Source organism: Varanus komodoensis, unplaced genomic scaffold, assembly GCF_004798865.1.
Source record: "Varanus komodoensis strain SLA01 unplaced genomic scaffold, ASM479886v1 scaffold8, whole genome shotgun sequence".
Classification (NCBI taxonomy): Eukaryota; Metazoa; Chordata; class Lepidosauria; order Squamata; family Varanidae; genus Varanus; species Varanus komodoensis.
The window spans coordinates 20,735,439-20,760,650 of record NW_025336481.1 but is presented as its reverse complement, the minus strand read 5'-3'; the positions used below and the strand labels follow the sequence as shown (position 1 = coordinate 20,760,650).

The 25,212-nt window shown below is 44.7% G+C and overlaps 1 protein-coding gene across 1 annotated transcript in view; it reads left to right on the top strand.

Annotated features, from left to right (window-relative positions):
* Positions 1-23,846, top strand: part of LOC123036514 (retinoic acid-induced protein 3-like) — a 34,062-nt gene extending 10,216 nt beyond the window's left edge. Inside the window, exons 2-4 of the mRNA XM_044455815.1 lie at positions 17,436-18,412; positions 20,512-20,561; positions 21,195-23,846. Coding sequence (XP_044311750.1) covers positions 17,488-18,412; positions 20,512-20,561; positions 21,195-21,287 — 1,068 coding nt within the window. The 5' untranslated portion in view covers positions 17,436-17,487 and the 3' untranslated portion in view covers positions 21,288-23,846. The remainder of the gene's footprint in view (positions 1-17,435; positions 18,413-20,511; positions 20,562-21,194) is intronic.
* The last annotated feature ends 1,366 nt before the right edge of the window (positions 23,847-25,212 follow it).

Below are 25,212 nucleotides of genomic sequence, written 5' to 3'. Positions count from 1 at the left end.
AGAGGCCACTGGTTGTGCCCTCGGTATATTTAGCTTAATCATTCATATGTTTATTACTTGCTCCCGAACTTTTAAGGCGCAGCTTCCTGGGGTAAACATGCAGTAAAGAAGAACAGCAAACATATGCATCATCAGATCTCACCTCTGACCCTTGAGGTGTGAAAGGAGAACTTTAGAAATACAATATATCAAACTATCAAAAGAAGGCAAGATAAAAAGACAGCGCAAATTTCCTACCATGTTTTTAAAAATCCTCATGAAGCTGAATAAAAAGGGTGTTTCTTGAATGTCATTAAGACATGTTTTGTAAGTAGCTAAGCAGCTGGAATCAAGCAGGCATATTTGGTAACTAGCCAATAGGCCAAAAAAACCCATATTATTCAGACACATTCCAAAGGAATGGGTGCAGTTTCTTTCACCCCATGCATTTTTCAAGTTGGCATGCTCAATGTCTCTCCCACCAAGCGGAAGACAGCCTAAGAGCGCCTGCCTGCCACCCTGCCCTGGTCTTTGAGCAGATCTGGCAGGCACGGAGCTTTCTTAAGTTGCACTTGGGCTGCCAGGGCCATGACTGTTGAGCAGTACTTTGCCTGGGGACCCATGTACTTGTGGAGGCCTCTACAAACCTCTTTCGCCTACTTCATTTTCTCTTAATCCCACCGCACAGCCCCATCATTGCCAAGTGCTGTGCAGAAAGATACTCATCTTTAGGTATTCAAGAAATCTGGACCTTTAACCTTCCCGAGTTAATTAGCCTCTCTTTTTGTAGTTGGATTTTCCTAAAATCTGATGCAAATTACACTTTAAACATGTCCATGAAGGAGTGGTACCTTTTTCAAACAAGCAAACAAGAAATAGCCCTTATCAGGATTGGGACCACAGTGTCTGAAGAGGGGTTATCCTTTTTCCACACACCACGGTCCCTCCAAAATACCCTAGTTGCTATTTGACTTGTGACAGAAGGTCTCCCAGGCAAGAATTTGAGGCAGGGAGTGCCAGGCTGTTAATGGAGAGAACATTTTCAGATGTTCACTAATATAGCAATAATTCATCTTCCATCTTTTGTCCCCGCACATGCACATACATGGATGTGTGTTTATCTGTCAGCACTATCATACCAAGACCAAGAAACCTAGATACCTGAAGTATGGCATGCAGCCCTGGGTTCTTGGGCTGTTTAATTAATTTTAATTAATATAAATATGTCTTTGAGTTTGGATTTTGTAGTACCAAGTTCATTAGGTGACAGACTTCCTTTTAGCAATATATAGCTTTGCACATGACACAGCTTGAAGCCAGGGACAATAGTCTGTGGGGCACTTATACTGCTGCTGTGATAAAATCATTTTTAAAAATTAAATGCAGCATTACATTTTGGGGAAATTCATTTCTTATACTTACACAGAGTTTTATTGTTTGCTTCTAAAGGTGATGATGATTGTACAACCCCAGGAATTGTTGCTAAATAACTTAGAACATTTCCTGATTTTTGATCTGAATAAACTAAGAACTCAGATTGTCTACCTCCAGACTGAGCCCAGCTTCCCTTTGCCCTTGCAAAGAGATCAACACACACCCCCTTACCTGCAATGCAAATGTTAATTTGACAATACATTGCATTTTCCTGTATTTCAAGGCATGTCCTCTCCTTCTCCTCAAATGTTGCCTGTATGTTTATGCAATTAAGTTCATCTACTGACTATATATGTATATATCTGTTACAAGTGACAAGACTGGTCTTGGAAAAAATAATTGGGGGATTTGTGATATCATAGCTAACAGCAAATCAGTGCTGTGCAACATTGCCTTCTGCTGCAAATTTGCAAAATTTGGTTCCCCTGAATATGACCCTGTAACAAACCTGTTTGTGTGTACATACCTGAGTGCGCCTGCTTCCAGAGGGGCTCCACCGTTGGTTACGTTTCACCTGAAGGCAACCCACAGAGTAGGTTGTGCTTCTCACTTGTGTGTTCAGATCTCCATGTTCCAGCTCGTGAGCTGCCCAAGAAAGCATGAAGCAGAGAGGAGTCTGTGGTTAGCATGTCTCATGGAGACCAGGAAAAAAGGGGGAAATTCAGCCCAATTATTTGCCACCCAGTATTCTAGAGTTTAGAAAGAATAGGATGAGGAAGGAAATCTGTCCTAGCTAATACTAGGAATCGGACTTTCATTTCCCTTGGGATGTAATTCTCTTACTTAAAGAAGGTTATTTTGGTGATTTCAGTGAACTTGTTCATGCAAGATCCATTTAAAAACACAACAACTTTACATATAGCACCCACCAGATTAGGGATGTGTGAGGAATCTGGTTTGGAGGTGAGAATCCATTGGATTCCCTTAGCTCAGCTCCCCAGCCTTTCTCTAAACTTGACTAGTTTTTTTTCCCTCTTCACAAGGATGTCTAGCAGGAAACAAGGCCATTATTACATATTATAGATGTGCACATATTACTTGTGAAAAACCAGTTGGATTCAGACAACACAACCAGTCATGGTGTTTTTTTATTATTGTTGATCTGTCATGTTATTTGAGCAGTCATAGTATTTCACCATGGTAAGTTTGGTCTTTAGAAACCATGGTAAGAAATGTCAGTCCCTCCTATGGTTTCTCTATGCCACCATAGCTTGTCATGCTGTCTGAACCCAGGATCATATTTCCAGTGTGCTAGCATGCCACTACCACAGAGTCCTCTGGAAAGGGTGGCAACTATAGGAGCTGCTCTAGCCACCCATCTCTATGCCTGGACCAGTAAGGAAGAGGCTGGTGACATAGGTAAGGAGGGATGCACCTCAATACTGAATTTTAGGCTCAGTGGCTGATGGGGTATGTGCCAACAGGGGAAGACTGAGCAGGGAGAATGGGAGCAACAGTAATGTAGGAGCCACTTGATTGCCTGTCAGGTAGATCATGGTAAAAAACTTTAAACCATGGTGACCACACATGCTTGTCTTAGGAAATAAACTCTCTTCATTAATGATCATCAAGACTAAGAATAAATACTAATAATATGAATTATTACTGGTACTAAACCAGTAGGCAACATTTAAGAACAATAATTCTATTAAGAACTTTCTTTAAAAAAAACTTGAATGCCAGTTCATTTTTGGCAATGCCTGAAAGAACGCCATCCCACACATGTGTATTCAGAGAAAGCCCAGTGGGTGCGTAAATGTGCACAGGACTGCATTGCTAGTCATACTTCATTGTGATTAACTTATGCCCTATTGATTACAGTGGTTCTCCCCTAAGTATGACTAAGTCTGCTCAGTAGCTCCTTATTCAGACGAGGTGATTTACGAGTAGGAATGTCATTATCTGTTTCCTCGGCCAAACCCCAACAAATACATAAAATTAGATTAGTCACTGTGTTTAGCATCCTAATTATGTTTGCTTTTTATAAATCAGAGTAATAATTCTGAAACTTGTAGTTTACATTCCCCAAGATAAAGTTGCCAGCCAGTGATGTTCTGAGGGGCGGGGAGGGGAAGTTTATTTTAAGAAAATAACACTCCCACGTCAGGACAGAGAGTGGAAATAGTAAGGCAGCTCCTTGTATCTTAGTTTAACCAGTGCCTTAGCCTACAATCCTGGACACACCTATCTGGGAGTAAGACCCACAGCACACAGGGAATTGCTTCCTGGACCCTAGGACAAAATAACATATGAATATTATTTTACCTTCCCAAATATTGGAAACAGATCTGTAAGAATGACTACAGTAGCAACAAAAACATTATTAAAAACACAGCAGTTCACAGCTCATTAGGCAAGTTAAGCTTACCTTTTGCAGATCACTAGAAAGCTGAAGAAAGTGGCTTAGCAGGTCGTATGAACCCATCCAGTATAAGCTACCTATGGTAATAAGGAAAGGAAGTAGAGACCACTTTCACCAGCCATGTAGCTTGCTTCAGTCATCCCGTCTCCTTGGCTAACCTTCCCCATCTCCAGTGTGTCCCTCTGCGAAGCAGCTTGCACTTGTCTTTGTGCTTCAGCTGGGGCAGTGCCCCGCTGCCTCCTCCATGCGCTCCCACCCCCATGGCCCAACCTCCCATGGAGTTCCTACTGAAGTCTCCTCCTTCCCCTTCTCCTGCTACACCACCCGGACAACCATACCAGTCTAACTTTCTCCCAAGAAGACCACAGTGCGTTGCAACTCCGGATAAGATCTTTACTGGGAAAGAACAGTAAGAACAACTGCAAACCTAATTTTCTTTTGGAAGGCAGGATTGGGCATCGCTTATGGAATGGGTGCTGATGGGGAAGGCTGCTGCTTCAAAATGGGAACTGAGCTTGTGGTTTGGGGTGTGATGATAGCAAACAAGGTTCTGGGAGAGCTGCTTCTGCAGGCAATGCTATGCTTCCACACATGCTCACGAGGAGGGAGGTTTGATGGGGCTCATTTGAAAGGGCAACATTATCTAAATTATTCTAGCAGGTCTAAGATAGAGCAGATGGGAAGAGCCCTTTGCTGTTGCAAGTCTTTCTTAGTGATAATGCATGTGGGTGATGGGTCCAGATCTACTCGGAGATTGCTGAACAGATATTTCTAGCTCCCTCCTGAGTAGCTGATTCAGACTTATTCCCCCACTCATCAATAACAACGACATTGTCCAGTGTGGCCGGTATATCCTGAAACAGCAAGTCCCCCTGCCCCCAACTCATACATGTTGTGCAGGATGCAGTGAGCCACCATCACATCTGGTATGAGGTCTTCCTGCACATCTGGAAGTGTGTACAGAGACTGCCACTGTGCCTTAAGCAGCCAAATGCATGCCCTGTGGGGAGCTTAGCATTTGAAGCATTCCTGTTTTGCCATCCTAGGCTCCTGGTAAGATGCCATGATCCAGGGTTGCAGTGCAATAGGTCTGGTCACCTAGAATGAAGGGGTGCATGGGAAGGCCATTCAGCATAGTGGGGGACCTTCTGAAGAACCTGCCAGTGGCTAGCTTGCCAGCCAAAGGCCAATTCCAAAAAAGAGTCCTGTTAGGATTTCTCTCAGAGACCCCAGTGTAAATCTCCGTTTAAAGTCCACAAGCTCCTGGAGGACCACAGTGTAAATGTTTTTATGGTTGTAGAATTCCTCATCACATCCTGCTGGGGCTAAAATTCAGACATGCAAGGCATCCAGGAGGCAGCAGTCTCTGGCGACCCCAACACAGAGAAACACTTGCATGTTCTTTCTCCATCTCTCTACTTTCTCACATCAGAGAGGTAGAGGTCATTCTGTGAACCATCCTATTGAAGATTTAACATATTGTAGACTTGTATTGTAGATTTCCCTACTCCAGAAGCAGTGCTGAGTGGCAGGTACCCGATGCTGAAAGCAAGCTTATACAGGATCAGGCCCAGATACTCTGCCCCCCTTTTCATGATATGAATGTCTGCATTATGGTATCTGAATGTTGGATTATAGGCCCAGTTTGCAAGGCTATGATTTCAAAAGTGGCCAGTGACATGTGGAAGCTGTCTGGAAGTCTGCCGTAGGTCCCGAGCATCTACATTCAGACTGCACGCCCTGACAGTCTCAGTGCATAGCCATGGCTCCAGCAAATGACACATCTGTCTACACTGATCTCTTCCACCATGGTGGTCGTGAGCATAGTGTCACGGTCTACTTCCATGGAGGCCAACGTCTGCATCCACTGTACACCAAGGAACTCTCCCACTGCCTGGGAAGTGTTTCTTCAGTCCACCGGCAGCATACAGGTAGGCCAGTGCAGTTGTCAACTGGTGTCATCTGGAGTTCCTTTTAAGCATCACTGTGGTCAGGAAGGGTTTTTAGAGTTCCACTTAAGTGCCAGGATTTTAGCAGCTGCATATTTTGATGATTACACTGCAGAAGAGGGAGAGAAGCTGAAGAGGCAGAGTGGGGCAATGGAGAGGGGATGTGGACAGAGGTATGGTAAACCAGCACCTCTATTTGCACTACTGTAGTGGTGGCTGAGGAGCTGTGATGGCAGGGGAGAGAGAAAGCCAGCACTGTTTGGCATTGCATGCCATGTGGTGGTGGGACTGGAAGGTGGGATCTTGAAAACTGGTCAAGACTCCTGCCTGTTTTGTGGGAAGTACCCACAGGGGAGAGACTACTAGTGATTGTCCAAGCTGACCAGATACCCATAGAGCTCACTGGCCCTTTTTCTTTCTTCTGCCTCATTCCTTTCCTTGAACAGGATATCTGTGTGCTTCCCTGATGCTTCAGTGATGCTCTCCATGTCCCTCTTGAATCGTTCTTGCTCTGGAGATACCCTGCCCATTAAGAAAAGTACTCCAGACCACTTTCTGAATAGTGGTGCCCAAGTCCTTAGAATTAGTGGAAGCATCTCTGGGTTCACCCATGATCTGTGGGTGCCAGTCTGATTTCTTTTCTGAGAGAAGGAAAGCATATTGGGTTGCTTTTACTGGAGAAGTATGTTGTTGGTGAACTTGTGCTGCAAGGGAACCGCATGGTTGCTAAGGGCAGCAGGAATGGTCTTAAAGGATGTGCTGTTGGCTCAGCATAGAAGACCTTTTGGAATGTGCCAGAATCAGGGGGACTTGAACAGTAGCTCTTGGGGCCCTGCATGACTTCAGTGTATTAGACCTGATGGCCTGTTCAGTATAGGGCTCACCCTGTCCTGATGAGCCTGAAGTGAAGGAGGACAAACTATGGAATGGAGACTGCCAGATCTTCAATAGTCTTTGTGGGTGAATGAGTAGGATAGTTACCAGCTTCTCACAGAATGGTTTGGTGCTTGGCTTTATCCCAGAGTACTAGTTGTGATTCGAGTTTTCCTTAAACATCTTTTCCAGGCCATGCAACTTCTTTTTTCAGTGTGAAGGGTGGGAAAACAGCCTCACAGGGACATCTCTGTGGAACAGATTGTCCTGCCTTGTGCTCTGCAGGAACACCTGGGTCCTTGGCCTTATTAAGAGATTTATGAAGACTCCTAGGTCAGCCTCACATGAGCAATGCAACTGAACGCTCTTATGGAGCTTCTCTCCCTTTGACTCTGCTGGGGCCCTGGATTCATTTTTAGCTGACTCTGGCTGCACAGAGGGCTTCTGTGAAAAGAGCAATGGGGAGGACTCACTGTTTCCCTCTTCTGCGTGTGCTACGGAGGGTGATACAAGCAAGCAAACCCACACCTCCTGTTCTGCCCAGGAAGGGCTGCTACAGGGTGGAAAGAGTAGGGCTCAGGACCATAGGAAGAATCAGTGGGAAGATTTCATCAGAGGGGCTGGTGTTAACACTGGCACCTGTCTATTGCACTAATGTGACACAATTTTATATTTGATAATGCATTGTATAATAGGAAGTGTCAAATGGCTGTGCAAGTTTCCTTTTTTCAATAAAAATCAGGATTCTGCTCCAAGAAAATCCCTTGGGAAAAGGTTACTGTAGGAGGCAGAGGAAGGGCGACTTTACCACACAGCTGAGGCTGGCAGGATAAAAAGCCCCTTCAAGGTCAGTGTGAGGATTATACTGCTTGCTCACAAGGGCAATTAAAAGCACTCTGCTCACAAACGAAGGTAAAGGTCTGCAGAAGGTGTGGGAAGAGACGGCCAACAGGTCGTTGTGCTGCAATTTGTTGCTGGGCGGACTTTGGGAGCCACATTTGCACACCAGCAAAGGAGCAGCAGTGTTTTGGCAGCTCTCGGTGGTACTTTTCAGCAATCCATGACAAAATTGCTTTCTGTGGTTTGGACAACACACCAACCCATTGAGGAAGATAAGCCCTAGAACAAGCAGAGGATGAAGAGCAGGAACCTATTAAGAATTAAGGGAAGGAGTCCAAGCAATTAGGGCAGGTAGCAGTGGCAAAAGATGAAATTCTCAACCTTAGTGACAAACTGAAAGTCAGCAATTCACCCAGTCCAAATGATATCCATTCTAGAGTTATTGAAGAACTCAAGCATGAAATCACTGATCTTCTTAAGCAAAATATTTAACATGTTCCTAAAATTAGGCCTTGTACCAGAGGACTGGAGAATGGCCAATGTAATACCAATTTTTTAAAAGGGCTCCAGGGGGAATCTGGGAAATTACAGACCAGTAAGCTTAACATCTGTTCTGGGTAAACTGCTTGAAAGCCTTATTAAAGTTAGAATCAGTTAGCACATAGCAGTTTTCACATGCTGCTGAAAAAGAATCAGCATGCCTTTCTCAAGAGGAAATTTTGTCTTGCTAACCTATTAGAATTCTTTGAGAGTGTCAATAAACACATAACAGGAGCAATCCCATTGTTTACTTGGACTTCCAGAAGGCTTTTGAGAAAGTCCCTGACCAAAGGCTGCTTACCAAACTAAGCAGTCAAACAGTAAAGGGTGGGGTGGGGGAGTTCTCTTATGCATTACTAACTGGTTAAAGAACAAGACAGAGGGTGGGATTAAATGGCAACTTCTCCCAGTGGAGGGATATAACCAGTGGAGGCCTACAGAGTTCTATATTGGGACCAATGCTTTTCAACCTTTCATAAATGATCTGGAATTAGGAGTGAGGAATGAGGTGGCCAAGTTTGCTGATGACACCACTAAATTTTTTAGGGTGGTTAAAACCAAGAGGGACTGTGTGGAGCTCCAAAGGGATCTCTCCAGGCAGGGAGAATGGGCATCAAAATGGCATTTTGATGAACAGGATTTGGGGGTAGTAATGGAAAACCTGATGAAAATATGAAATAGGAAATTATGAAACTATTGGTCCAGTGTTCAGATGCTATGAAGAAGGCAAACTCCACGCTAGTCATCATTAGGAATGAAATAGAAAATAGAACTGCCACAATCTTATTTCTCTTACATATACAAATCTTTGGTGTGACCACACTTAGAATATTGTGTTCAGTTCTGGTCACCTTACTTGGAAAAGGACATTATTGAGTTGGAAAAAGTACAGAGAAGGGCAATAAAAATGATCAGGCTGCTGGAGCAGCTCCCCTGTGAGGAGTGGCTACAACAACTGGGACTGTTCGGATTAGGAAAAAAGCAAGTAAGGGGAGACAATGTATGGTATGGAGAAAGTAGAGAGGGAGACATTTTTCTCCCTCTCCCACAAAACATGAACCCATGATCATCCCATGCAACTGATTAATGGAAGGTTTAGGAGAGATGAAAGGAAGCACTTTTATGGAATATGCTGCCACAGGAAGTGGTAATGGCCACTAATCTGGATGGCTTTAAAAAGGATTGGGCAGATTCATGAGGGAGAAGGCTATCAGTAGCTACTGGCCTTTCGGTCTGTGTGCTACCTTCTTTACCAGTGCTGGCATGCCTTCATAGGTCAGTTGCTCCAGAGCTTGGGCAGGAGGAGGTCTTGCACCCATCCTGCTTGAGGAATCTTCTGGGCAGCAGGTTTGCCACTGTGTGTATGGAGTGCTGTACTAGATGGTCCTTTGGTCTGATCCAGCACAGCTTTTCTTATGTTCTTAAGGCTGACTTCAGTGATGTTATTTTTAAAAACCTGGAATCCTGCATTAAATAGAGAATTTTGCCCTCATTATTTGTATTGGCCAGGATCAAATGCAATTTCTTAAAATTTTATTTTAATAGTATACCCTTGTAGCTTCAACACTGAGCCCAGTATTCTAGTATGGAACAGTTTATGTCTTGAAAAAGAAAGCTCCAGTCTTACCTTTCATTATGATAAAGATTGTGGTTAGCAATCAGTGACACAGAGATTAAGTAATATTCCTTTTCCATATCATATGAATGTGAGAGCTGCATTTTGAAATATTTTCATTTGGCTTGAAAATGATGCTTCTTACTTTATATGTCATGCTAATCGTGCCTGGTAGTTCAAGAAAAGTAAATAAGTGTAAATAGCAGGGAACCTTGCATCACCTTGAAGGTTAATAAATTCATCCTGGCAAAACAATTAAGGGTTATAACCCACCTTATCAGTATTATGGCAAATTTCAGGCTTATACATAGTGTGGGGGAAGAATTTTTAAATAGCGAGGCTAGAAGAAAATGGAAAAAGTATAATCATATTATTGACAGTAAATATGTTGCTGTTGACACGAACATCCTGGAAAGTTGATAAGTAAATCAAATGTCACATGTAGTATGATAACAGACCTTTATCCTGATTCTATCCATTGAAGATAAATTAAATCTGCTGGTGAATTCTAACTCAGCAGTCTCTTGCTCTGGACATTCTTGACAGAACTGTTGTGAACACAGCTGAAAGACTGCTTCACGTGGCCCTTATTAGCTAGGATGTGGCCATACATGTCACTGAGGTATTTGGGCAGTTTAGATGAAATATTAAAGTGACATCCCACTCGCCCTTCAGTTCATTTCTTGGGCAAGCCCTCCTCATGCTTAGCTAGCCATGTGGCTTGGGGCAGTCTGCATTTCCTCATTCCTGCAACCAAGCCTGCTCTGATCACTGCCAGGTGTGGCCCATCATTTCCCTAGCTCTTCGCAAGCACTGTCCCCAAAGGTCCAATAAGATGGGTTGCTAAACCAGGAAGTTGCAGCTGGCATCTATTTGCCCTTCCTTCCTTCCTTCCTTCCTTCCTTCCTTCCTTCCTTCCTTCCTTCCTCAATTATCAGTCAATGTAAACTGAAACAAATGTGTCAATCAAAGGGTGAATTGCTATCAGGGACTGTACTTATACATGGACAAATCTGTCAGTTTCAGTTTCTCCTAGTTTCTTATTTTTCCAGTCTTAAATTTAGTTCATCTTGAATTTCATACTTCTACAGTATTAAATTTGTTTCATTTTGTCAGTTGAGTTTTTCAAAGGTTCACATGAAAATTTAAAGGATTCTCCACTTTTCTCCTGCAACATGCATTTGTGTATGCAATTTTGTCTAATATATACATATTTTCAAGCAGTTCTCCTGATATAATGGATATTTGAATGCTATTTTCCCTTATATAGAGAGATACAGATTTGCATATTTTTGACTGGAGAACGCCATTGCAAAATTTGGAGAAATGCAAATTCGAAAGAATAGCTGAGTTGCAGTTGGTATGCAGTTCAGATGCCAAACTGGGAAATTAGATAAGCTTTAAATGCAAACTGAACAAATTTCTTGCACATCCCTGGCTGAAAAGAAAATACAACCTCTCAGCTCCCCAAGTTGTACCAGACTATCTCCCAGTAGCTTTTGAAAAAACAGCGGCTAAGTTGTGGTGGGGTTTTCACAAAAGGTAAGATGAATGGTTATCCTGCAATGTGAACACTGACAGAGACAGAGCTGGGAATGGACATATTATGTGACAACATCAAAATGGCCCTGTGGCAACAACCACCAATTGGCAAACAGACATCCTTGCTAGGGCCAACTTCACAAACTCCATGCATTTAGCAGTGATAACTTGTAGCCGCAAACATTTCACACCTTCACTGAACCCTTGTTAGCATAAGATAGTGAGATAGTGTGTCTATCAGGGCCAGTTTTGTCTTAGATACAAAGGATATGTGTAGGAAGTATGGCTTGTGTCTTAGGATTCCTGAACTGTAAGCAATATGATCAGCAACTTTTTTCAGGGAGGCAAGAAAAGGAAATTCCTGCAAATTTGCAGGCAAGAAAAGCCTGCACTCCAAGGATGAAGGATACAAGGAATGGAGGCAGTCCCTCGTGGCTGCCCCTGTAGCGGCTTAGCACATTGTCTTAGGAGGCACGTGCTAGGCAAGTACATAGAGACATGATGGAGAGGAGGACAAAGGCATTAGTTTTGGCCTGGGGTCACCAACAGGCACACGCCCTCTTGCTTTCTCGACTTCCAGGGAGGAACAGTTGATCAGCTCCCTGGGTGAATGCTCATGGCTTCAATTGTGGGGTTAAGACAGGCGAAGTCTTCTTCCCCACCCAGCAGTTAGGATGACTGTCCAGTTGACGTCAGAATTCTTTACTTCATCTCCTGGCACCACGAGGACATTACATTTATAATAGCACCAGGAGTAGAGGAACTGGAATAGGCGTTCCCTGCTCCTCAGCCCCCCACCTCCTTTTCTTCTTCTTCATTTGCTTTTAACCGCCCATATGAGTCTGGGAGAGCAATTTTACTGCTTGCCTGCTCAGGGAGAGAAAGAACAGCGGGACGGAGCAGAGATTGTTTGCTGAGTGGGCGGTGCAGGTATTCCCCTGCAGCTGTGGAAGACTCATCCAGCAGCTTTGAGCCAGAGCACAGCCAAGGTAAATCAAAGCCATTACGGGACTGTTACAGCTCTGATTTCAGGACGGAGGACAGTGAGGGTGAAACTGTTAAGCTGCCATGGGGCAGCTTTCAGGTTACTTCCAATTGTTTGGTGTACCAAGGATGAAATATGAGTGCAAAATGTGTATCCTGAAAAGATTCCAGGACTGTTCCAGGCTGCTTAGGAATGAGAAGCATCTTGGAAGGGCAAAGGTGTAGTGGATGGACTGTGGACGGGGAGCAACGGTTCAGGCCAGATCTGACCGTGAGACTCTGTGAGGGACCTTGACCAGTCACTCTCCACAAAGATTCATCTACTGCAAAGAGTTGTTGTGAGGGTGAAATAGGATGTGTCCAGCTGCACTTCCTGAGCCACCTGGAGAAAGTGTGGGATAAAGAGAGAGAGGAAGGAAGGAAGGAAGGAAGGAAGGAAGGAAGGAAGGAAGGAAGGAAGGAAGGGCTAATTTATATGGACCCCGGATCTGATCTAACAAGAAAGTCTTTATGTTTATTGGGTTTTGTGGCATTCTGTGCCAGTCATGCTTTTCATGGTCATTCTATTTATTTACTTATGCATTTTAGCCACATAATTTTAGGAAAAGTGATTTAGTCATGTCTATGGGCATAATTAGGCATGACATCAGCACATCCCAAGCCAGGATGTCCAAGCCCTGTCCTGCAGGTGGTTTAAGCAGAGATTTATGGCATAACATTGGGGGGGGGGGGCATATGTGGGGAGGGGGAGTTCCATCCTTTCCCAGTCCTTGCTTCCCCTTTCCTACCTGCTTTGCCCCAGAAATGCTTCACTTTCCCTTTCTGATCATGGAAAAATGGCTGGGGAGAATCAATTATTGGTGGGAAGCAGGAAGAATCTGTGAGCCAGAAGGGTTCATCTCCTCCTGTCCAGTCATGTTATATGTTCAGTCTCCTACCTCCTTGCACCATCATATTATAAGGAATCTGCAGCCCCAGTTCTGACGTGCAAGTTTCCTTCTTAACAAGTACCCTGTCCAATTAAGAGACTCAATGAAGGGAAAGCCACCAAACAAGATGTAACTATTAACTTAGTATGAAGAAAGAATGGAATTGAAACAATGGTGAACAGCAGGTCTGAACAAAATCAATAGCTAGATATGTATCTAGCATCACTGTAAACAGACTGGCACAAAATAAAGGCAACGTCCAACTTCAGACTTTTTTTCCCTGCCGGTTGGCATGCAGGACAACCTTCTTTCATCATGTTTTTAATGTTCCATATACCAGATGGCAATGGTTTTCTGGTTGTTTCAGGGAACTTTCCATATAGGCTGGACGTGCACATGGTGGGCAAGTTGTGAGCAGAGCTGGCTGGTGCCGGAGGTCAGACTAGATGGCCCGGGAGACCCCTTCTGACTTGCTCTGTTTCTATGTTTCTAAGTCCGAGTTCCAATCCAAACATACCTTCACACAGCATATACAGTTCTGTGTAAAGCATGGCATTGCCTAAATCTTTTCTGCAAATTTGTTTTGCATTTTTGAAGCTGACAGGTTGAGAATGGAGCACTGAAATGAAATGAAAATGTTGGTGCTTAGTCCTATTATTTAACCAGTACTGAAATTCTAGCGCCTAATCCTATTATTTAACCAGTCTGTGTGCCACTGGTTCAGTGGGACTGAAATTGCTTGAATGCAAGCAATGCCTCTTCAATGCATTTCTGGATCAGGTTGTTTGGCCTCTTGCTATCACGACATGTGAGTTTATGCCTGCTGGGCAGAAGTGGAGTTTGGCAAACTAGCACTTGAACAAATGATCTTCGGCCCAGTACGATTCATGTCTACTTGTAGGTTTGTCCCACTGAAAGCCACTGCTGCCATGGTACATAAAACACCTTTACTTCCTCAGCAGTGGTGAAGTTTGTTGCCATTCATAAATGTCTCGGTGACCATTAGATATCCAAGGAGGTGCTAAACCTAAAATCTTCTCCAACCTGGTTCTGTTCAGCTGTGTTGGACTCCAACTCTCATCACTCTGAGCCACCTAGTTGTGAATTATGAAAACACATCTGGAGGGCACCATATTTGGGAAGGTTGTTGTTGTGGTTGTGGCTTGGAAAATTATAACTAGAGAAGCGTGGATTCAGCATGCAGCCCTCATGATGAGTCCTGTATTGGCAGCGCTTTGAAGGAGTGTCCACAGCTGCATGGCAACAGGCAAACCCTCTCCTGCTTGATGACATGTTGATGATTGCAAATATTTACCATGGGTTGGATCTGGACTTTAATAATACTTAAATTAGATCGATTGAATCAATGTGACTTAGGTTTATTCTGGAATAACTGAAATCCTTTTGATTTTAGTGAGTCTAATTCTGCGGGTCTAATCTAGTTATGGTTAAGTTTGGATCTAACCCATTGATCACATAGCTGATTTTAATTAGAGAATGTCCTACATTTGGGACCTCAGTTGAGTCTGGATGGCCCAATAGGCTTCATTCCTGTAATGCTAACAGGGGCCACCTGTTATCATCACTTCTAACTACTTTCTCTTGCTCCAGAAAACTTGGGCAAAATACCCCTTTCGTCTTTAGAGATAAGGAGGTTACAGGAGGCACAATCTATTGCAGAACCAGAGAAGGGGTTAACAGAGAATGCTGAAGCCTTTGGTCCAGCTAATGGCCCACAAATGAGAAGGACTTGCGTTGTCTCATTGGTGTATCAGTGTACATGGTGATGCACAATATAAGCTCTAAGCTTTCACTCCAAGAAGCCCACAGTTTAAAGCACCCTTACCGAATGCAACACTTTCCAGAGGTGCTAGATCGCAGCATCCATAAGTCTCCAGCTAGCATGGCCATTAAAAGACAGCAAAATAAATACTATGCTTCCAGTATCTTTGTATCTTCAGGGCATGGTTGTATTAAATGAAAGCTGAGACTGTAGGAGCCCTTGCCCTTTGTCATCTCTGTGTTTGTTTTCCATGAGTCCTGGAGACAGGGTGGTCACCTAGAAAAAGAAACACAAAGAAGGGAGCAAAAGGGCAGCCAGGTTTGCATGCATTTTGCATGTCCTAACTTTGATTTCCAGATGCACATTTGGAAATCATTCTTATAACTAAACTAGAAGTGGTACATCTTGCCGTAATGGGGAAGGCTGCGACCAGGCGGTCTGCTTGCCTCCTGTGTCCAGCAGCTGTGGATGAGCAATTGTTCCCTTTCCCAATTTATCTTTAAATGTCAAGTGGGCTGGGCAGCCCTTCAAAGAGATGACTGCCCTGTGACAGCCCCTGAAGAGAGAACTGCCCTCACTAAAGTGGTACATACAAGGAGGGTGATGAGGTCAGTGCTGGCTCCAGGTTGTGGAGGGCCCTTGGGCACGACTGCAGTAGGCCTCAGTGGGCAGCCTCTCACAGGTGAGACCATCTTACTGGCACTGTGACCAGCTGCTCCTTCTCCACTTGCTCTTCCCTGCAACCCCTTGGTTGCCTGCCAGTAAAGAAGTCAGCGAGGTCTGAAGCTCCTTCTTCATGGCGTTTCTGTTGCCTGGCCAGATCAAGGGGAGAGCAAGCAAGCAGGCTGCGGTGGGGAAGAGAAGGAGCAGGTTCGGGGCCTCTTGTCAGTAGGCACCTGCTGGGGCAGGGCCCTCGGCTGGTTCCTGACAACACTGCCCTTGTTCCTTGCCCAGGATAAGGTGTGCCATTCTGTGTCCAGTAGCACGTTCATGTTTGCCACTGCAGGAACAGGCAGCCATAAACATAACTTTTATTTCCTGCATGCATATCCTACCTTTCCTCCAAATTGTTCCCCTCCACCTTCACCCATTTTTTTCCTCAGAGCAGTAGTGGATTTCATGACTTTTAGATGCTTCTGACTAACAATAAAAGTGACTTGGTAGGTAACAAGTAACACTGTAAAACTTGAATATATAGTAAAACCAGCAGGAAAAAATAAATATAATAACTCACAGGAACATCAGGCATTTTCACAGGCCTTAAACTCTAAAAATATCACACAATCATAGACTGCTAAAATTTTAAGGCTAACATTAAAGGGACAGGGAACATTAAAAAAAGTCCTTGCCTGGTGCTGGAGGGTGCAGATGCCAGCCAGACCCTTCTGGAGAGGGCATCTCCAGACAGGGCACCAGCCCTGAAAAGGCCCTCTCCTTCATAGGCCACCTTCTAACCTAGCTTTTCAGGTGATGTAGAGAAGGGCCATACCTGAGGAAGAGCTTAGGGGCCAGGTATGTGTATGTATGGAGGAAGCAATCTTCCTGGTGACCTGGCCCCAAACTGTTTAAAAGCAAAACATTGAATTGGGCCCAGGAGCAGACTGGCAGCCACCACAGGTGGGAAAGTACTGGCACAACTGTCGAGCTGATCTTCCTTCCCCATTTGGGGCAAACAGACATTTCTGGAACTATTTTCAAAAAGAGAGCTATTTTCAGCACATACAATGAACTGTAGTAGTCCAACTGAGTGGTTACCAGAGCATGGATAACTGCAACCAGGCTGTCTGTTGAGGTGGGAAACAAATGGGTGTACCAGGCTAACCTATGCAAAAGTGCTTCTAACCTCAGAGGTCACCTCTAGTGGCAATGCTGGATTCAGCAGCACATCCAAACAAAGAAGCCGATCCTTTAGGGCAGAGGTAGGGAACCTCTGGGAGGGAAAAGATCGTCTGTCCAGCCTCTGGGGACAGAGGCCTCCTGACATCCTTTGATTCCTGGATGACATGCTGGATGGATGATCCACTCTTGAGTGCTGGCCAGGACTGGGTTTTGCTGAGACTGGGGCTTCCCCTGATAGAGTCAGTGGCCAGAGGGCTGCTACAGCCACTGACTTGGCCAGGGATGCTTTGTGGTGCCAGGGATGCTGCACCTTCTCCAATGGGGAAAGGCACCATGTGGGTGAATCTTTTGCATTCAGGTCAGTGGCTGGAGGTCATGACTCATCCCCTGGAAGAATCCATGACTGGGGGACCCCATCCCTACTTTTGAGGGGTGTAACTCCTTCAAGAACAGGTGGAACACCATTCATCCAGCCAGATGAACCACCCTCTAACAGTTCTTCCGTTTTATCTGGACAGAGTCTCTGTTTATTAGCCTTCATGTAGCCCATTATCGGGTCCAGGCACTTTATTCTGAATGGACAATGCTAGGCTAAAGGGACAAGTTGTCTGATTTGGAATATGGTAGGTTCATGCGACACACTTAATCAAATAGGGCTTTTATTGAAATTAACCTGATGTTTATTTGATTCATTTTGCAATCCAAAAGCTGCTCTTCTATTATGTTAGGCATGGTTATAATTCTGTGCTTGCTTTATTTTCCACAGGTCTCCTTTTGAGAACAGCTACCTACTAACCTGAGAACTTTCTTGAGGCACCATGGATGACCCTCCAGAAAGCTGTGGTGACATTCCTGCAGACTATTACTTCCTCTGTAGCCTGTCAGACAAGTGGGGCATCGTTGTGGAATGCTTCGCCACCGCTGGGGTTGTTGTCACAGTCATCCTCCTGCTGGTCCTCCTTTCCTTGGTCTGTAAAGTCCAGGACAACACAAAACGAAGCCTGATCCCCATCCAGTTCCTCTTCCTTCTGGGCACTCTAGGAATCTTTGGCCTCACCTTCGCCTTCATCATCAGCCTCAACAGCGCCACTGCCCCCACCCGCTTTTTCCTTTTTGGGGTCCTCTTCGCCCTCTGCTTTGCGTGTCTCCTGGCCCATGCCTGTGACCTAGTCAGGCTGGTGAGGGGAAGATGCCCACTGAAAGGGTGGCTATTGGTGGTAATCGCTGTCAGCCTGACCATTGTGCAAGTGATTATAGCCATCCAGTATGTAGCCATCAATAAGGCTCAGCTAGGCACTCTGACAGGGAGAGATGGGCTGCCTGAAGGAAGTCGTAAGGACTTTGTCTTACTTCTCATCTACGTGCTTTTCCTGATGGCCCTCCTCTTTGTCGTTTCCCTGTTTGCTTTCTGCGGGTCGTACCGAAGGTGGAAAAGGCACGGGGTGCACACATGCCTCACTGCCTTGTTCTCCATAGGTATCTGGGTGGCCTGGATCACGATGCTGCTGAAAGGCAATGAACTTGTAGGGAAACAACCACAGTGGGACGATCCTGTTATCAGTATTGCCTTGGTGGCAAACGGATGGGTCTTCCTGAGCTTGTATGCGGTGCCTGAGCTCTGCTTCCTCACTGCTCCACAAAAGCCTGGGGACTATCCAGTAGAGAACAGTTTCTGCCAACCTAAAGTCATGAAGAAGACCTTCGGAGTAGAGAATCGCGCCTACGCTCAGGACAACACGCACAGTATGCTAAGTGCACAACATGGTCTGTGTCGGCGGGACTGGAAAGTGGGAGGGGGGAAGGAGTCTCTTGGAGAGCTGAAAAATCATTAAAATGATTGGAATGTTTCAAGCACTGAACTGAACAGGGCAGAAGAAGCTTAAAGCATTTCCCCCTGGCCACTCCCCATGCTCCAGTTTGGTGCTCAGGTGTATAAATGGAATGTCCATTAATGCACGACCCAAATGGTAATATATCTTTTTGATGTCATGAAAGAATTTCTAGATAATTTATACTTAAAAATTACTCAGAGCTATCATTTCTTAGAAGTAAAGTCCATCTTTAATATTTATTTAGAACAAAAATAGCAGCAAAATAAATCAGTGCATGCCACTCACAGTTCCTCATATTCTAATTCGTTTAGAACACTCTTGTTACTACCACCCTAGATGTATGTAAAACTCTGAAATGGGAGACTTAGATGCTCCCAATGGCTGGAGCAAACAAGGGGGTGGCAATCTTTGCTGCCACCATGCCTCTCCCTGTGCGTTTCCTCTTGGTGCAGTGTGAAGGAGGCTGGAGCGCCAGTAGGAATTGGTGTGGGGAGGTGCCCCAACCTCCTCCCCTCCCTGCCCTGGAAACTCCTTTCCCCCTCTTCAAGGTGCCTTTGCCTGGCTCTTTCCACATCAGCTGCAATGCGGGTGGACAGTGGCTTGGTCTTTGGAGTCCTAGCACTGGGAGCTGAGATTCCAGAAAATCCTATTCCCCTGCCCCAAAATTTGGGAGGCCCTCGGTCTGTGCCTTTATTTAATCAAGACATTTATATACTGCCCTTTATTAACAAAATCACAGGGCACTGTACAAAATGCATTAGAGCAAAAAGAAAATATATAGATAAAAAGATCAGCACATCTAATCTATCCAGCTAGGTATTAACATCAGCAAATACATGGGTATACTGATAATTTTTCAAGGAGCACCTAAACACTGATTTAGCCTACCTGATTAATCATATATCCTCACTGATTAATCAACTATAACTTTAATTGATGAACCTACCAGTTGAGGGTACAACTTTATTTAAAAGCAATTTCCTGCCAAAATTGATTTAAATTATTTGAGCACCCAGATCACATCGGAACGATACAGTTTTTGTCTTTTATTAGTGTACAAAGATAAATGTGTGGTTAATTCATATTCAGAGCATATACAGTGCTTTCATTTGCTTAAAAAGGTTATGCTCATTTGAAACCATTCATGGGCAAGGATAGCTATTATAGTACCTGGGCCCTGTTGCACAGCCCAATCCTACTAATATTTACTTGTGTATTTACTGGGGCTTATTCCCAGGTAAGGGTTCTTAAGAATTGCAATTTAGGACTGCAGCAGCTTCTGTGAGGCTGTGGGATTCTTCCCCGTTCAGAGCTTCTGCGTTCTCAGATCAGGGACGGATGCTGCAGGCCAAGCCCCCACACCGGCCACTCACAGCTGGTGCAGAAGAGCCATGACAGGTGTCCCTATCCCTGAGGTTGCAGCTGAGCCTCGGAGGGGGCAAAAATGGGCATGCTGGGAGAGGGAGGTGAGAAGGCTGGGACTGAGGGCTTACCCCCTGCAAATTAAAACGGGCCAACTCTATGACCAGGGATGGGTGAGGCTTCTGTTTTTTTTGGGGGGGGGGGAGAATTTGTTGGCTGTGCATTCAACTTCTGGGTGAGCACCCTCTTTCGTGCACATGACTGGCAGCCTTTCCTTGCTCTGCATGTGCTGTGGGAACAGGGGTGCTGTTCCCACAGGGGTGCTGTTCTCCTTACACAGCAGTGAGCTTTTGCAGACTTCCTCTTGGCTTGGCTTGCTTTCTAAGTGTGGGAGGGCTAAGGACGAGAAGTCTGATGGATGGAAGAGGGCTGGATTCCAGAGAGGAGTGTGGCAGCTCTTTCTATGGCCCAGAAAACCATGGACTGGTTCTATGCAAGGCTACCGAAACCATGCAAAGAGAGTGTAGGTAGCGACCATCTTCTTGCTACAGCCAGGTTTTCTGGAACTGACATGGAATCTGGTTTGCATATGGGGTGATATGGATGATACTAACATACTGTCTTTCCCTCTTTGCCTTTATTTTTTAGTTCCAGAAGAAAGTAGAGATCATCCATATGTTCCACATTTCCAGCTGAAGGTAAACTGTCTTTCATATACAGTGCTGGAGTGCTTCCTAGAATACATTTCTTTTCATGCACTAGCCCAGTGGTGTGTGGGTTTAAAATGCCTGGTTAATTAGCTATTACTTGTGCTCAAGTAATGGGGAGGTAGCACAAATATGCTCGTTACCTTCTGTAGCATACTTGAAAGATCAAATCTTTTTGGCTCAGATATAGTTCCATGAAAAGCTACCCATGTGACTGGTCCTCTTAAAAGAGAAGAAGAAAAACCCAGTGCTTACTACACAAAGGATCAGAAACCTCCTCAAGCTTTAGTGATGAATTCCTTACCATTAATATGCATTCTGTTTAACAAAGGATTTCCTCACACATTGCTTAGCAAATTATGCTGAAGTGACCCAAACACTGTGGATTTCATCCAGGTCTTTAGAGGCCTGGCCCACTGTTAATCTGTTACTATGGCTGTGGGGGTCACAGATTCCTCAGAGTCCCCATTACCCACAGAAAAGATAGTCCTGCTTACCAAAAAAAAAAAAAAAAAAAAAAAAAAAAAAAAAAAAAAAAAAGAGCTCACAACTGAAGTAATGGGTTGGCTTTCTCATATATGTCATTTAAAAATTTATCATTCCAATTCTTTCCTTTTTTTCCAGAACCTTGAGCCCCAACAGGATTTCTCTATCCCACGGCCTCAAACCCGGCCCAGCCCATACCAAGGATATTCAGGAGGGAAAGGTGTCAAGTAACAGCTCCACTATGTACACCAAAGAAGCAAAATGGAGTCAGTCGGGGGGCTGGAAGCCACTGCAGATATGCCAACGCTTCATCTTTACTAAATCAGGAGAGTAGCTCAGCAGTACAGCGGACGAAAGAAGATGGATTTCTTTTTCTCCTGCCTACTTTTTAAACTTTTCTCTGCACATGCCGCACTTTATATGTCTTCACTCCTCAGATTCCTTCACTTAAGGACTCTCCCCGGCCTTCCCTGATGATGTTCTCCCCTCACACAGTTATGACTGGGTGTTCCCTGCCATTGCACCCTTGCTGGTACTTTCCCCCTCCGCCATCCACATGTTGGGGGGAAAGTCTGTGACTGGGAGCTTGCTCTACAAATGTAGGTTCTGTGTGGGGTTGAAACCCTGATCATCAGGCCTGGGTGTGATTCATGTGGGTAAACTCTGTGTGTAGTGTCATGTCCTCACTTCAGACCTGTGTATATCAAGAACGCAGTGGAGGAGGTGGTCGGCACAAACTCACTCTCCTTCTCACGCAACTGTAATTGTATAAGGGGGTTATAACCAGATACTTTTAATGACTTCTCTCAGCTCCATTGAAGCTTCTTTACCTCAGCTATGTTTATTTTTGCTGACCATGGGTTGGCCTCAGGAATTGCCTTTCATTAATGGAAGGACTTTGCTCAAGGAAGGTGCCCTTATCCAGTTCCCAGGTCTCTACCTTTCCCCACACCATGGATCGCCCCATGACCCTGCCCATTCCATCCCAACCTTCTGTGCAACATTTTCTCTGCTGGAGGAGGGGTGGGAAATCTGTCTTTGCCAGCCCAGTTGCACAGACCTAAATCAGATCCAACCCAAAAGCTACCAGCATGAAGAAGACCTCCAACACCATCGTGCAGCTTGCTAAACAGAACAGGAGTAAAGAGCAGTGTGAACATGTTTGGCCCAGGCCACAACTCTGCATTTACTTGTTTTTCTGTTTCTGAATAACTGCAATTAGCAAGAGCAATCAAGAGGAGTTAATGTATAGATGTCCCCTCTGTGTTTGCCTAGCAGTTCTGACTAGAATCTGGAGCAGTTCTGAGCCAGCTTTTTATTTAACAAGCACATTCTGTCTGGTCGGGCAGCCATGAAAGATTCTGGTAGGCCTTCAGTGAAGCACTTGCTTGATGCTAGTGGTGTAATAAAGCTCTTTCTTCTCATTTCATTGAGTCCCTCACAATAAGTTCCTTCTGACTCCTACTAGTGCCTCTGCTTAATCTGATTAGATTATTTTATGTACTTACAACACTGTTTCCCTCAAATCCTACAAGTTTTCCTAGTTGCTGTTGTAGAAGTGGTCCAAGGCAACTTTTTGTTTTGCTTTGTTTAAAAGGAAGTCCTAATATTGTTAAATACAAAGCCTTCAAACTGTTTATTTTTAAAAAGGGGAGAAAATGAGGATGGGAGAAGGTTTGTGTTTGAAGTAAATTTAAGTGGCGCATTTCTTCAATGTTGAAATTGGTTTCTCAGTAGATGCATTGCCATCCCATCCCATCCCATCCCATCAGTAACTGCACAGAAACAAACAAGGTCTGTAGCAAGAGGAGTCCTTCAGTACTTTGCTCCCATTCCTTGACGTAATTTGAAGGGATTCCAGTGCCTTTTGTTCCATCATCCATTCATTGATGGGACTGGATTTTGTGCAAATAGGTTTCAGCTCCTGAAAATGTACAACTCCCTCCAAGTACATATGTTCATGCTTTAGCCTATGGAGTAAAATGTGAATTTTAGGGGTTTTAAAAAGATTTTTTCGATACCTAAAATTGTGTCAAATTATGGCAAATAGGAAACAAAAAGAAAAGTCTGCAGGGCTGTATGATTCAGGGAAAACCCATCTGCTACAGACTGTGCAGGTCAGACTTTTAGAAATTCAAGTATGTTTGAGTCTGTTCCTTATTTCCCTGATGTCCCCAGTCTCTTGTCTGGGAGCTGTGGTCCCAATATGCCCAGGGGCACCACACCTGGAAGACTGAGGTAGCGCAGGGAAGGGGAGGCAGGTTCAGGAGGGCGCAGGAGGGATACCATGGAAGCCACTGTGCTTGCAGTCCTGTGCTACTTACCTGGGAGTAAGTCTCACTGAACTTTATGAGACCTTGGAGGAGTCATTGTAACTGACTCTTTTGCCAGGGTCCCTTAAAAAGCATCTCAGGATAAAGCTTAGCTGGGGAAGAACACAGAGCAGCAATATAAAGATCACTAATGCTTCTTGCAGATTGGTTCAGAAATTAGGGAAAATAGGGACTTTCACAGTGAGCACAAGAAAAATAAAGTGTCATCCAATGAACCTTTGGCTCTTTTACATTCCATTGATTCTAATAGGTGATATAGGCATGTGTCTACATTTCTCCCACTGAAATAAAATGGAAATCCAAGTGCATAGTTGTAGCTGGATATTGCCCTTAAACCTGTGGGGCCTAAGGCTGTTTTGCTTATGTGCTTGTAAATGTATTAATGTATTTATTTGTTTATTTCTCATACTAAACTGAGTACACGCTCAGCATTTAATAAATGATTAATGTATGTGTTGATAATTTTTTCTTTTGTCACATACTCATCTCTGCTTACGTACAGAAAATCCATAATGAAGCATCATTACCTTATAATTTACTGAAGGGCTTGACCACACTTTCAGCTCTAAAATGTCCCACGGGCTAAGAACCATTTCAGACCTTCAGCCCTCTCTGTCCCAATGTCACAAGTGACACTGAGATGCTGATACACCTGCACAAGTATCTCTGTAACACCCTCAACACATTTCTAAGTGTTTGAGTGGTGTGTGTGCGCGCGTGTATAGATGTGTGTGTGCTTAGAAACCCTAGAAAATTATGCAGAGAAAATAGTGGGCTGAGTGGAGCTGGGGGAAGAGAGGCCTATGATGATCTATGAACAAACAGACACTGAAAACCATTAAGACTTTTCTTTCCACAAGAAACCCATGAAAGAGGAAGGACCGAAGAGCTATACACTGCCTTCCAGCTGGCAGAGCTAGGAACCGACTGTCTGGAAGGACCTGAATTTGCTGGGTGGGCTTACATGAAAAAGAGTGAGATGGGGGTGGGATGGGGTGGGGGGCAAGAAAATGTAGCGCTTGACCTGATAAGCCACATCTGGCAAGTCTGACATCCCGTTTCGACCCATGTCTCCTCCTGCCCCTGCTGCCTCTTCCCCATCCCCACTCCAGCTTGGGGTGAGCTACTGCATTCCTCTTTATCCTGGTTCCCTCCAGAGGTGCTGGACTGAGGCTCTCATCCCATCATGATGGAAGCTACAGTCCAACACTTCCAGAGGACACTAGATTCAGGAAAACTGGCCTATTGCACAAATATCCCCTAATTACAGAAGCAGGTGCACTGTCTGAATGCTTCCAAGCTTTGCATTCCCAATCTGTGGGATCCTTTAACCAGGATAGCTCTTTACAGTCTGAGGCCCCTGTGTTATCGATGGGTGGCTTGACGCAGTAAGTGCAGGGATTCCTGCTCCTGGTGGTGGTGGGAGTGCAGACCTTGGCACACCTGGATGAGAACTACAGCATCAGTCTAAAGCTATAGAGCTGGGCTTGCATCATCTAGCTGAGTCCCACTCTGGAGGCTTCTTGCCTATCTCTTCTGTCTGAGATGGCAGAATTGGAACATACATGGTACAATGTGTCAAAACAGTATTGGAAAAGCAAGCAAATTCCCCCTCTTCAGCTTTTCGCCTTCTCTACCAAGCCATCTCAACCACACTTTCCAACAGCTTCTCTTGTGCAGGGTTTCAAGGCTTACATCTGGAACAAGGGGTTGTTGCCCCTGGCATGAGCTGTACAGCTGGCGAGCCTGCAGGATCCTTTGCTAGTTCTGATCTTTCTTTCTGGTTTAGTTATCCCCTTGGCAAACATCTTGGGAGCCAAGCT